The sequence below is a fragment of the Hylaeus volcanicus genome, chromosome 4 (assembly GCF_026283585.1).
Source record: "Hylaeus volcanicus isolate JK05 chromosome 4, UHH_iyHylVolc1.0_haploid, whole genome shotgun sequence".
In the NCBI taxonomy this organism is placed as follows: domain Eukaryota; kingdom Metazoa; phylum Arthropoda; class Insecta; order Hymenoptera; family Colletidae; genus Hylaeus; species Hylaeus volcanicus.
The window spans coordinates 24,152,564-24,166,823 of record NC_071979.1 but is presented as its reverse complement, the minus strand read 5'-3'; the positions used below and the strand labels follow the sequence as shown (position 1 = coordinate 24,166,823).

The following is a 14,260-nucleotide window of genomic DNA, read 5'->3' as shown; positions in this document are numbered from 1 at the left end:
TTTGGAAGATTTTATTTTGCATTAAGAGCCGCAGTCTAATAATTACTTAACACGTTGACTGCCGGACTGATTCCCAAGGGAATGCCTACAGGGTTAACATCTTGTCTCGAGACAGTTGTAAACTAAAACATCCGACGTTTGTCGTGTTATTTATTTTTGTATCGTCGTCAAAATCTACGAATTCTATTCAGACTTATTTTCATTGATACATTAGCTCCAACAATTAACTCCTGAAGTTCCTTAACGAGAATCTCTGTCACCCATATATGGGTGACGTGGCGTTCAACGTGTTAAGAGACATGTTCCCTGCCTAAAACGGAATTTTAACAAATTAAAAAAAAACAAACTCACTGAAACATTTAGATCTGTGTAATCGTATTTATTACCCTCGTTAACAGGTCGAAGAACAAAATACATAAAGTACGACTCGTCGATGCCTCTACTGCGTTAATCCACGATAAACGACGAGGAATGGGGTAATGTCGGTGTCGCTGGATAACGACGATACTTACTTACGCTAGAGTCGCGTCGTTTATTAATTCTCGTTTGACTTTTAACAAAGATACAAGCAACGCCGCGGGAAAAACACGTCTTACCGTGGATCGTTCTCAATTGCACGGTAGTCTAACAATCGAATAAATTCTGTAATAAACGAAGACGCGAACGTGTAACGAAAGTTTCTCTTTGACGTTCAGCCAGCATGGCGTAACGAGATCCGCATCATTCGTGCATTCGAGCGTCGAATTTACTCCAAGGAAGTCGATGGAACGTCGAGCCTCTTATGGAGAGGGATCTTTCCGGACAGGTATACATGGGGAACATCCGACAGCTGGTACTCGTTCATGTCGCGATCGATTGTGTTCTGGATGTTTTGGGAGGCGACTCTCAGCAAGGCTTTGTAGACGGAAAGAGGAAGTCGAACGCTACCAACGGCCTCCGCGTCCAGAGAAGCCACGTTCTCGCGGAAACTCCTCTTCTTTCCGCATCCTGGAAACAAATTAGACGTTTCTAATGAAATCTAGAAGCAGGTTACGCGTTTGTTAACCAAATTCGAAAACGAGCAGGTTACTCAATTCGACATGTATATATATTTTTTTTTTTTCAAGTGGAAAGATGGGACGGTTGTCTCACCAGTGAAATGATTGCAAAACGGTCTCTTGATCTTGAGCGACTCGTCCGTCGTATACGCGTCCATGAACTGTTGCTCCATCTGAAAAGTAGTGTCCAATAGTGTAGCTTGCCCTAAATATATATATATATATATATATGTAAAATATCATTGATTAAAAAAAAGAGAAGTTAAGAAACTACAATTTCACACAAAAGTGTTTCGGGAAATTTGATCGGTGTACGAATACATTCTACACCGACTGTATTTATAGTAACAATACTATACTATGCAATTTCTAATAAACAGTGACTAATGCAATACAATAACGATATTTAAAATAACGTTTCTTCGTTCAGCCCAAAAATGGAGCGCGCGAGATAAAGTAAAAACACGAGTACGAATAAACTTGTACTCGTTCGGATTACCAAAAGTACAATTCCCAATGTTTGCGAAAAACGTTGCTGTACCTTGTCTTGAGACTTCTCAGAGTGCGCCATTTTCAGAGCGCAGGCGAGCACCAAAGCGCAGCAGACGTAGTTGATTGCCTGTGCGAGTGAAATAATTTTTTATTACGGATATTCAGGGTACAATTTTTTCTACGATAATCAACCTACAACCTGTCGTCGTTTTTTACCGAAACGCGCGACGCAGTTCGTAACCGAAACGCTAATGGAATCGCTTGAAATCGCTTGAAACAAACTCTCGATAATTGCCAGGCGTAATTTCTAATAAGTACGCTGGTTATATAAGTGTCACACGTGAAGCTTTCGAACATGTTAACTGTTTGTAATGTGCTTATGAGTATAATCAGGTTTGTACTGCGGTTAATTAATGTCCGGTGATGTCGTCGGTCGATCGTTCCTTCCAGCGATACGTTCGTCATCATCCGTGTAAATAATGATTTTAAACTTGAAACAGCCAGGAATATAGCGCATCGACGCAGAGAATTAGAGTATCGTTAGTCGATATCGTTACATGTAATGACCACGGAGTTTGTTACAATACGATAGTATACTGTTAAATAGATTCTAATAGATTTTAAACAGAACACGGTCTTCGTGATTCGACTGTGATATTAATTTTGGAACTACTCGAGTAGTCAGGAGATTAAAAATAATTCTAACGGAAGATCACAAGAGCCTAAGTTCTGATACTACGTGAGATTTCTTCCCAGAAGTTACTTCGTATAAAATAGGCAATTTCAAATATAATTATATTGCTGGCAGAGAACGCAAATTGAAAAACAACGCGACCTTTTAAGAGGGTGTCAACTAAAGAGTTGACGCGTTATAATAATACCTAGGCTAAGAAAGCGATATCAACGAAATCCATAACGTCCCTGTATAAACGATTCACCTTAATACTTTTCCTATTTTTAATTGACACTTTAACGTCGCCATCTTAGCCGGAGCTGGGCGAAAATTTATAATTCGTCGTTTATTAAATAAAAATTAGAATCCGAATCGTACAATAGAATTATGTTTCACGTTGTGCAAGAGGAAATCTATCTGTCCGAAAAGTAATCAAAATGTCTTCGAGTTGGAAAAGTTTTTCCAAGTTAAAAAGGAAATCGAACAACTGCCTTCATCCTGGCAAAAAGTGTTAGAAAACGATGGAAATTATTTTGTTGATCAGTATTTAAGACTTCTTTAATAAACAAATGTTGATAAAATTCTGATTACTTTTCGGTCCCGCTAATATTATTTCAATTAAATTCTCATGGAAATTAAAGATATATAAAATTACGTCAGTGGCTGACAATTTACGAATGGGGAACAATCATTTCTTACAACTGCATGTCTTCGAGAGTAACGCACTACAGTTGCAATAATGCCAGAGTAGAGACTCACAATTAATAAAATTTCAAAGCGTAGTATCGTTTTCGTAAATCACATACAGTGGGTGTAGAATGTATTCGTACACCGATCAATTTCTCCCAAAAATTTGGGGGAAATTGTAGTTTTTTAACTTCATTTTTTGTAATCAATGATATTTTACATATTCGCGGAAATCTCTAAGATAGATATAGTCCAAACAACATTTACTAGTTAATAGAATTTGTGAAATTAACAAAAAGATGCGAAAAGTGGGTAAAAGTATAGAAGCAATAAGTACTTGTACGATTCTTATGACGAACCATTTACAGTAGAGTTTGTAACGTAAACACATTAGTTTATTGCTCCGTATGAATTAGAAAACATCAAATTTCCAGTAAAGTACTTTTAAAAAAGGTTCTAATAGAGGAATGGAAAAAGATCCCACTTCGAATAACTAATAATTTATTTACTTTAACGCTTAGAAAAGTTACAATAATTATAAAATCAAAAGGAAACCGAAGGAAGTATTATATACTTGTAAATTAATGTAAATTTCTCTTTTTTTTTAATGATGTTTTAAAAATTAAACAGTTGTGCGAATAGTTATTGTTTCAATATTTCTATCGATTAATTGTTTTTCTTCGTGTTAATTTCGCAACTTACATAAATAGCTATTTTTTGTTGTAATCTATCTATTCTAGAGATTTCCGAGAATATATAGAATGTCGTTGTTTATAAAAAACAAGTTAATAAATTACAATTTCACATAGTTTCTTTGGAAATTGATCGGTGTACGAATACTTTCTACACCCACTGTAGATGACTTTATAAATAGTAGCTTGTTCAACTCGAAAAGATCCTCAGCTTCGAATACACTAATCTGTTTCGAATAGATGAAACAGGAAGATCTGAACGAAAAGCTTTCGTCAAAGAAATCTTCACAGGGTCCGCGATGAGCCAAGAACGAAACGCGGGGAAGAAGAACGAAGAAGAAGTTACCTTCATGCTGGATCTTCGCAGAGACGATCGATTTCCCGGGAGGCAAAGGATCACCGGAGGTGCTAGAAGCGGTGTTCTATTCTGGAACTCTGGGACTTCCTGGTGTCGGATCTTCCACCGAAGGGTTGTCGGTCGCGCAAGAAGTCAAGTCCGCGTGTGAGGGATGAAATCGCGCGACCGCTCTTCAAATACCGCCCCCTCCCTTTCGTAGCTGTTCGAGGGCGTAAATACATGCGCCAGAAGAACGCATGACCGTTCATAATGCTCCTCACAATGGTACATTTTATGTTTATCGTCGAGGAACGCGGTGAGTTTTCCGTATCTACAACGATATTCTGGCCAGCTCATGTAAATCGTGCAGCACCGCGTGACGATGGTACTTCATCGTCGATTACGACCGCTGGTGCGTCAAAGGGTAAGACGATTCTCAAGAAATCTCGAGATGCGAGGCTGAATTCTAATTGCTATCTTCTTGGAACCCCCAACTAGTGGATTTAATGGCTCAGAAAGAGAAACAGAGATGCTAATTCTTCACACTTTTTAGTTCCTCCTCGCAACTTTTTTATTTTCATTCTAAAACCAACATAGAAGATAGCGTATTAGGTGGACTGGAAAGTAATGTCGTTTTTGCAATTTTAAATACTACTCTATATACTGATAAATTAATGTAAATTTCTTTTTTTTTAATGAAGTTTTAAAAATTAAAAAGTTGTGCGAATACTTATTGCTTCAATATTTCTATCGATTAATTATTTTTGTTTGTTTGTTAATTTCTTACATTTTAATTACATGTTAATTAACTTACATATTAGGTGGACTGGAAAGTAATGTCGTTTTTGCCATTTTAAATACTAGTCTATCGCTCATCAGGTCGTTGAATTTTATCGATCTCGCATTGAAAATTTGCACACTAGATGGCAACAGGCTGTTGATAACGAGGACGATTACATAATTAATTAAAAATAGAAATTTATCAAAAATTTGTTTGAATTTAACGTTAAAGAAACGACATTGCTTTCCAGTCTACCTAATAGATCGTGTTGGTCTCTTTTTATTCCTCCCACAAATCTTTTTTCACATTCTTTCTCTAATTATTACTTACGACTTTACAACCCGGAGTAACCAGCTTGATAAGCACTGATCCAATCACTGCATATTTGCCAACACATGGGAAAACAACGGTAACAACATTCCCTAGTGATACAACCGTCCCAGAGAAGACTCTGCCAAAGCATCGCGACACCTCTTTGGACATAGAAACTTAATTAATACAGTGAGTGTAGAAAGTATTTGTACACCGATCAATTTACAAAAAAACTATGTAAAATTGTAATGTATTAACTTATTTTTGATAAACAATGACATTCTACATATTCTCGTAAATCTCTAGAATAGATAGAGTAACAAAAAAATAGCTATTTATTAGGTGGACTGGAAAGTAATGTCGTTTCTTTTACATTAAATTCAAACAAATTTTTAATAAATTCCTTCTTTTAATCAATTATGTAATCGCCCTCGTTATCAACAGCCTTTTGCCATTTAGTGTAAAAATGTTGAATGACAGATCGATAAAAATCAATGAGCTAGTGAGCGACAAACATGTATTTCAAATTGAAAAAACGACTGCAGTCTACACCCACTGTAGGTGGTGCGGACAGAGAATTAAACTGTAAACACCCGAATGTGTTTACGTGACATTTACTCCTCGCAAAGGAAGGGGTCCAAGGATGGTACTTACGACATTTTGCCGTAAAGTGAAAAATAAAAAAGCTGTGGACATCTGAAATTTTTTAGTCAAGTTCCAATTCAGGAGAAACATTTTTTGAAAATTCCAAAGTTCTGACAGGAGTTCCATCGGCACCCCAACGAGTACTATCGAAAATTCTTATGTCATTTTGCCGTAAAGTGAAAAATAAAAGATCTGTGGCATTTGAAATTTCAGGTGCTCTGAAAATTTCAAAGTCCGAAAATGATGTTTTGCGAATATTCCAAAGTTACGATGGGAGTTTCATTGGCACCCCAAACGAGTACCATCCAAGGATTTCCGTCGTTTGAACTCTCCCGATTGCATTGTTTTGTAGTTTCTTGCACATTCAATTTTCCCATAAATGGATGAAAATCCATCGTCTAATCGTAACGTTTCCCAAACGTTTTTCCCTAATAAATCTTCGACGAGTGCTGATAGATGTAAGCGCCCTTGGGAACATACCACCTTAAGAGTTTTCAGCCCCCCGTGACGTTATCGTGGTTTTTGTTATACGAACAAGACCGAACAGAAGTCAGGAAAATATGCAAACACCGAAAACGAATGGTTGAAGCGTTAAACGGTGAAATCGGAGGCAGGAAGCGATACACGAAAAGCTGACCGATAAGAGACGCTCTGTGTAAATCAAAAGAAAGCAGGCGGGGTTAAGTACTTACAACGTTCGCACATCAGAACCCGCTGAGTTACTATAAGGTCGTTCAACCCTTGGCCATACCGGCTCTCTCTCTCTCTCTCTCTCTCTCTCTCTCTCTCTCTCTCTCGTCTCTTGCTTATTTAAATTTTAACGTTCCAAAGATTAACATTCCCGATTTTAAAGATTTCTAAAAAGTTGTATCGGCTCTCTCCTTTTGTTTATTTAAATTTTAACATTCCAAAGATTAACATTCCCGATTTTAAACATTTTTAAAACGTTACGTGGATTAATTTGTATTTTACAGCGAATACTGTCCAACAGATGCGAACAGTCTCTAGTTAATTAAATTGTATAGGGTTGATATCTTTTCTCTCTGTGCTTTCAAGTTTTACTTTCAACGGAATACATAACTCGTTTCAAGTTAATCGACTCAATGTTGTAAATCACGACGGATTCATGTCTTATGAATAAGACATGCGTCGAGGGTAGTATTACTGTTGATATACGGCTTTCTATAGACATAAAATGAATAAACGACGCGTTAGGATGTACTATACTCTCTTCGAGGAAAAACGTTTGCTAGAAAATTATTTCATTAAATTCATACGAAGACGAACAGTTCTTAAAAAAAGACATGTGTTAATACTACAAGAATTTTTCCTACTTATATCATAAGACACAGGAGAAATAATTCCCGTGTATTTTAAAAATATTTCTAAACAAAGTATATTGTTCAGTATAATTAAAAAACAAGTATGTAAACTGTAATGCACTTGGTGAATGATTCAAGTGGCGGTGTTATTCAATTGCCCGGATAGCTCAGTCGGTAGAGCATCAGACTTTTAATCTGAGGGTCCAGGGTTCGAGTCCCTGTTCGGGCGTTTTTTTTTCTTTCTTTTTACAATTAAATTTTTTGAAAACAACAAATCCCGTAACCATGTCCTCGATAAAATTTCCATGTAATTGTTGAAAAAAAAAAATATTGTTATCACGGTATCTTTCGCTTGTTAACAAAAAATCGATACTGGCGTAACGTAGAATTACATCACGATGATAATGCAGAAATGAATCGACTAGAATCACTTGTATCATTGTTAAGATTAATCGTAGGATGGAAAGGAAAACTATAGAACGTAGTGTACAAATTTGTATTTTAATTTATATTCCATTTTTGTTTACATCGTTTGAACATTAAAATTTTTCATAAGTATTGTACATAATTACTCGACCACATTCGATATACCATGCTTAAGACGAAACTTTGGTTGAAACGAAAGACCTAGTACTAAACGTATTTTTTCATGAATGAAAATGTAAATATCTAAAAATGAGTACAGAAAATGTTTCAGTCTGTATATGTATATGTACATAAATATATGAGAGTAATGAAAATGAGTAAAATGAATGACAAATGAGCATTAAATGTGTTATCACTTCAGAGGTGGGACCAGTGTTCCCTTTGTCATGTACAATGAAAATAAATGAGTCGATAGACGTGTATCGTAAAACGTATTTTCAACATTTAAACCAATGCTATAGAAAAATTTTAGAACTGTTCTTTAACACTGCCATCAGGCATACCAAAAAATACTTTTTTAACCATTTTTATAAAGAGGCCTGTTTCGATAACTCCAGGTATCATTGAAATGTCTGTATTGATTTTGTTCCAATTGCTCAGCTCTTGCGGAAAATGCCAGTCCAGGATGAAATTACCATTATCCGTTATAACTGGACCCTGTGCAAACAACACAAGTATTTAATATAATATCGATTGATATTTTCAGGAAAGAAAGAAACACTTACGGCTTTAGCCAAAGCCATTCTTATTTGTACATTTCCTCCATAACTCTCTTCGATTCGTTTTTGAATGGCAATGTATGCCATAGGAACTACTTCAATGGGAATACCTTTCTTGTACTGTTCTCCAAGTTTCTGGGAATTTTTTCTGTAAATAAGTATAATGCATTAATAAAAGTAAGTATCAAAAATACATTTCTTATAAGCTCAATGCCTACGTGTAATCAGCTATTATAACAAACTGATCTGCGCAAGATGCAACAATTTTTTCTTGAAGCAAACAACCTCCTCCTCCTTTGATAAGATTCATCTGGGAATCGACTTCATCTGCTCCATCAATTGCACAATCCAACTGTTAATATTCAGTAATGTAACAAAATAGAAACTTAATTTACAATTAACATAGACCATAATCTTTTATTTACTTTAGGATAGGTTTCTAAATCACCCAATGTAAGGTGATTATTAAGAATCAATTGACGAGCTTGGAACGAGGTTGGAATACAAATAACATTTAGCTTCTCTTCCTTCACACGTTCAACTGAAAAGCACAATCATAATTTTTTAATATCTTATTCCACATTTGAAAAACGTATGTAATCAGTAATTTTATATATTAAGATCAAATTCATTCCTCTTACAGTAAAACGTATGATTTTAAATTTCATTAGGAAGAATTACAATCTTATCTCTTGACCGGGTCAAAGGTCGCATTCTAGTATTGTAATGTACAAAATTAAAAAGAAGATATTAATGGTACATAGGAGTATCCTATTCTAAATAATCGTATGTAAACGAAAGATAAAATATTTTTACCAAGTCTAAGAACAGCATAAATTATAGTAGATCCGCTACCGATCCCGATAACGCTGTTATCCTGCAAAATAATCGTGTGGAATATTCAAACATCGAATCGCCGGTACGTCTATATAACCTGTAATTATTCACAATACATTTAAGATAACAATTACCTTCACATATTCATCGACAGCCTTGTAAGCAGCGACTCTTTTAGCACTCTCGAGAGGTCCCATTTTCACTAAATCCCGTAAAATTATATTAAAAACTTTAACTATCCCGCGTAATCGTAAGCGTGACCCGCAACTAAGTATCATCCGTACATACTACATTACCGAATGTCGCCTACAGAGCATTTTCAAAATCATTCTGACCGACGAGAAGAGCGACCGATGAATCGATTCTCCTGCACGCGTCTGGCGCCAGAATTCAAATTTGAATTTTAATAGCAATGGCCAGAAGCGACGATAAACACAAGAAACATGGAATTATTGATTGCGTTAAATTCCTACTTACGGTGGGTGTAGAAAATATTCGTACATCGATCAATTTTTAAAAAAACCTATGTAAAATTGTAATTTATTAATTTGTATTTTATATTCTATTTTATTAACTTATATTTTATAAACGATGACATTCTACATATTCTCGGAAATCTCTAGAATACATAGATTATAAAAAAAAATAGCTATTTATGTAAGTTGCGAAATTAAGAAGAAAAAATTAATCGATAGAAATATTGAAGCAATAAGTTTTCGCACGACTGTTTAATTTTTAAAACTTTCAAGTCTGTTTTAAAAGTACTTTCCTGGAAATTTGATGTTTTCTAATTCGCACGGAGCAATAAACTAATGTTACAACGTTACAACAACTAACGTTACAAACTCTACTGTAAATGGTTCGTCATAAGAATCGTACAAGTACTTATTGCTTCTATACTTTTATCCAATTTTCGCATCTTTTTATTAATTTCACAAATTCTATTAACTAGTAAATGTTGTTTGGACTATGTACAACTTAGAGATTTCCGCGAATATATAAAATATCATTGATTAGAAAAAAAGAAGTTAAGAAACTACAGTTTCATACAAAAGTTTTTTGGGAAATTGATCGGTCTACGAATACATTCTACACCCACTGTATGTTGAATTAATCGAACCAAATTGTCAATATATAAAAAGGCTCGCAAGTTGACAGCTGTTATACGAAATAAAACAAAAGAAGTATGTCAACAGTAGCCACCGAAAACATCAGATTTATTTGTTCAATCAGAAGGTTGTATCGTCGAACGTATAGAATAAACATAAGCGGTGCGGCTTAATCGAATTTCCATTATATTCAGCATCAGAGTTTACATTTCAACATTCAACACAATTTACATTTCAATAATTATTATGTATAAGATTTCGCTTTAATTCTCTATTAGTACTTTAATAGTAATATTCGTCCCAACACTTTCCATTTCAACGTGTTCACGCACAATGTTTCTGTATATCATCGTTAGTCTCTCTCGCTCGATCGTTCCCTTTCGTTCATCACGCTCGTACATTTCTATATCGGTTGATTCTTAAAAATCAGGTAAAAATTCCGCGAACGATCATCGCTTGGGTAATTTTATTATGTACGCATTCGAGCAGGCTAGGAAAAAATCGTTAGCAAAATCCATTGTACGTTGATACACGTACTGTCCTGAGCGGTAGCTATCGTCGAGATCAAAGAGGACAGTTCACTTTAAGACAGAAGGGCACCGAAAAGTGTTTCGATCAAACGAGGGACACCCGGGGCCCCCGAAATGCTCACGTAGGACAGCGAGGGTTTTAACCGCGGGGTTTTAAAGGGTGCAGGGAATCCCACGCAATCCTCCCCAAAAGGTCAAGGTTTTTAGAAGATTCTCCCCACGTAACCAGAAAAAAAAAAGGTCCACTTTGTCCGACGAACGATAAACTTCGACCGTGTGTATCGACGAGCAAGGCCGAATTAAGGTAATCTCGTGAGTGCACAACAATCGTGCGAAACCTAATACTATACCGATTACAAAGAGATCAGCCTTGCGTAATACGACTAGGATCATCTATCGTCGATTCGTCCTAAAATTCACGCTTGAAATTCTATGCAACGCAACGAAAGACGAGTATCGTACCGAAGCTTGCACACACGCGACATGCTCCATGAATTTTTTCAATTGTAATCGTTTCCGACACTTTTTTTCTTTTTCTTTTTTTTTAATCTAAGTAGCGCAACAAACGTACCGTTCGTTCGTTTCCGATCTTATCTTCGATCGTACAGGTTTCTCGTGAATGTACAGTGGGTGTAGAATGTATTCGTACATCGATCGATTTCCCAAAAAGCTTTTGTGTGAAATCGTTGTTTCCTAACTTCTTTTCGATTCTTATGACGAACCATTTACAGTAGAGTTTGTAACGTAAACACATTAGTTTATTGCTCCGTGCGAATCAGAAAACATCAAATTTCCAGGAAATCGTTGAAGATTAATTGTTTGTTTTCTTGTTAATTTCGCAACTTACATAAATAGCTACTTTTTTTTTTTTGTAATCTATCTATTCCAGAGATTTCGGAGAATATGTAGAATGTCATTGTTTATCAAAAATAAGTTAATAAATTACAATTTTACACAGTTTTTTTTGGAAATTGATCAGTGCACGAAAGGTGAAATTCTTTGATTCGTCTTATCAGAAAATTTCGCCGATCCAATGAACGTTACAACGTTTCGTCTATTTTTTATTTTAATAAAATTACCGCTACAATTTTCGCGTAACATTACACGGAAACACAGAGGAGGTTTCGGATTCCAGAATTGTTTGTTACGCCACTGTCCGTAAGCGATTTCATCGCGTTTAATGCGGCCGTGCCAATGAACGGGTTCTGTGATTTCGATAAGTTCACAAATTGCGCGTTGATCGCAGCGCGCGAATCGATGTCTGTATTCGAAAACGCGTTTTCTTTTTTTTTTTTTTCCAGAGTGTCTCGGTCTCGATTCCTCGGTAATCTTGGTCACAGGCGACCACTTCCGAGACAATCGAAGACTCTTCCAACCGAAAGTTTCTCAAAGCGAAAATTCGTCAAAGATAAAGAAAATATGAAACGGCGTTCTCTCGCTTACCCTCTCTTACAGGAGCGCACACGCATACACACATACACGCGCGCGTAAACATATGCACACACAGTCTCTCTCTCTTATTTTCTTTTTTTTTTCTTTTTTTTTAAATCTCTCCTCTGCTTGCCCGACGAACTAGAAAGGACTTTGTGGGAGAGGCTTCGTCTCGTCGACTTTCTTTTTGATTCTACCCTCCTATCCCGTACACCACCCTCGATTAAGTAAAACGATAATATAAAAAGGAAACGTCGTGTCTAGATGTTAAAAGGGCCGCAGAAGCCGCTACGTATTTTTGTGTACTTGTTTTTGTTTTTTTGTTTTTTCTTTTTTTTTACGTTTTGTTATTCGCTTTAACCCGCTCTTCTTTCTAGTGTTGATACATATACATATATATGCGCTTTGCTAGCTCCTATAAATTTTTTTTTTTTTTCTCTCTATCGTGCACTCCTCCGTACACCACTCGCTTCTTTCCTTTGGCTAGGATTATAAGTAAAACTTGTCAAGCTTTCGTGAAAAATACCGACGGCTCTTAGGATATATTATTGGCAATACGATACCGAAAGAAAGATAAACGCACGCGAGTCGCTCGGCTTGGCTTTTGGCCGGTCGCGCGCGGTTGAACACACGAAAACAGGGCTCGATTGCTGTGAAATGCTCGTATTCGATATCGTTAATTTTCTTGAAAAATCTTTTTAACCCAGTGGGGATCCGCGAACAAGTCAAACAACGGATGGAAAAATGATCGCGTAGAAATTTGTTAGGTCTGGAGATTCACGTATCGTTTCGCAGTATTTTTAATTTAAAGAGGAGTTGAATTTAAAACAATTTTTATCGTGACCTGTTGTCGACGTTCCCCATCAACAAATAGAGCCCCCTTCTGGTGTCTAATCGCATACAACCCGTTAACGGTATACGACATGATCTCGCTTATGCGCTCCACAAAACGCGCGACACTCTCGACAAATTAATCGACACTTTTTCTTTGTTTAAATCGCTCTATTCATGTCGTATATCCTTTCCATATAAACGATTACCACGAAATTCCTCGAGGAAAAGAAAACTCTGACGTGAGGAAGGCAGCGGCGACAGTTCTTGATCGTGCATACACGTATATATTATGTATCACAGTAAAAAAATACTGTGGAAAATATAGTATAATAAATATTCTTAATAAAAAAGAAACGGAAGTTTCCTTTCTCACGTTTACAATATGTTTGTTTGTTTTTTTGTCGTGTTTTCCATTTTTTTCTTTTCAACCCTTTTTTTTTATTTTATCAGATAGCTTATTGGCGATAGAGTACATCGATCCGAGAGTGATTTGAATCTAGTTCGCGCGTCGTTAATCGGTAGAGGTGTCATTTAAATGTCAACGACACATCCCCGTCGTTAAAATTATCGTATCAATTATATTACAGTCAGACTCCTTTCCCGCGTGATTGGGCTACTATCTACATTACAAGCCCAGATATTATTATTTACTAATAAATCGATTATAACGATAAGAAACGGTATCGTGATAAGAGCGTACTATACGATAAATAATCGAGATTCAATTAAACCTGAAAATTTCATCTCTCCCTACATAGTCGGAGAACGCTTGTTTCGATCACTGTCTCGGCTTCGCAATTTTTCGCGCTCTTCGTTCTTTTTTTTTTTCATTTTTTATTTTATTTGAATTGTTCACGGTGTACCTTCAGCCGCTTCTTAATCAACGTTCTTCTTTGATACGTGTGTACGCGTACGTACGCGTTTTTATGTTTTTCTTTAGTTTTAATTGAAACGACACGTGACACGCGTCCACGCACACGCGCGACGTTTCGCTTAGGCGCACCTGTGCGTGGGTGTGCCACGCGCGTCGCTCGAATGTGTTGCTCGTGTATACATATAAATATATATGTATATTTACCTATACGTGTATATTTTGTTATTCATATATTTATATTTATACGGTAGGCAATGATACGTAAAATATAGTTCGAACGGAAATCGAAATTTCGATTCGTTCGAAGGAAAAACGTCTTCGTCGAATAGAAAAGGGGGAAATGTCGTACGCATTCTATTCTTCCTTCATTACGTAACGAGATCAAAATTTCACCTTTTAACGTATCTGATTTTTCATGAAATTCGTTGTCAAAATTTTCCACCTTTCTTTCATGTTTCCTTTCTTTCTTTTTTCTGGGGAGACGGTGTGTGTGTGTGTGTGTGTGTTTCTTTCACGAAAATT

General features: G+C 36.2%; 2 protein-coding genes and 1 non-coding gene across 5 annotated transcripts; 1 reads left to right on the top strand and 2 right to left on the bottom strand.

Annotated features, from left to right (window-relative positions):
- Nucleotides 1-358: 358 nt before the first annotated feature.
- LOC128874771 (uncharacterized) lies at nucleotides 359-4,241 on the bottom strand. Of its 3 annotated transcripts, none has more exons than XM_054119827.1 (4): nucleotides 3,928-4,241; nucleotides 1,579-1,656; nucleotides 1,132-1,210; nucleotides 359-987 (listed from the first exon to the last, which is right to left on the bottom strand). In XM_054119827.1, the coding sequence occupies exons 1-4, from the start codon at nucleotides 3,931-3,933 to the stop codon at nucleotides 746-748; spliced, it is 405 nt and encodes a 134-aa protein (XP_053975802.1). In that variant the 5' UTR covers nucleotides 3,934-4,241; the 3' UTR covers nucleotides 359-745. The 3 variants fall into 3 exon arrangements, with proteins under 3 accessions (XP_053975802.1, XP_053975803.1, XP_053975805.1); XM_054119828.1 differs by lacking the exon at nucleotides 3,928-4,241 and adding an exon at nucleotides 1,726-1,897; XM_054119830.1 differs by lacking the exon at nucleotides 3,928-4,241 and adding an exon at nucleotides 1,729-1,897.
- Nucleotides 4,242-7,134: 2,893 nt separating this feature from the next.
- Nucleotides 7,135-7,207, top strand: Trnak-uuu (transfer RNA lysine (anticodon UUU)). Its single transcript has one exon. It is a non-coding gene; the product is annotated as a tRNA-Lys (tRNA).
- Nucleotides 7,208-7,449: 242 nt separating this feature from the next.
- LOC128874738 (ribose-5-phosphate isomerase) lies at nucleotides 7,450-9,294 on the bottom strand. The gene is made up of 6 exons (XM_054119766.1): nucleotides 9,095-9,294; nucleotides 8,940-9,000; nucleotides 8,549-8,664; nucleotides 8,342-8,475; nucleotides 8,130-8,271; nucleotides 7,450-8,061 (listed from the first exon to the last, which is right to left on the bottom strand). The coding sequence occupies exons 1-6, from the start codon at nucleotides 9,236-9,238 to the stop codon at nucleotides 7,873-7,875; spliced, it is 786 nt and encodes a 261-aa protein (XP_053975741.1). The 5' UTR covers nucleotides 9,239-9,294; the 3' UTR covers nucleotides 7,450-7,872.
- Between the last annotated feature and the right edge of the window lie 4,966 nt (nucleotides 9,295-14,260).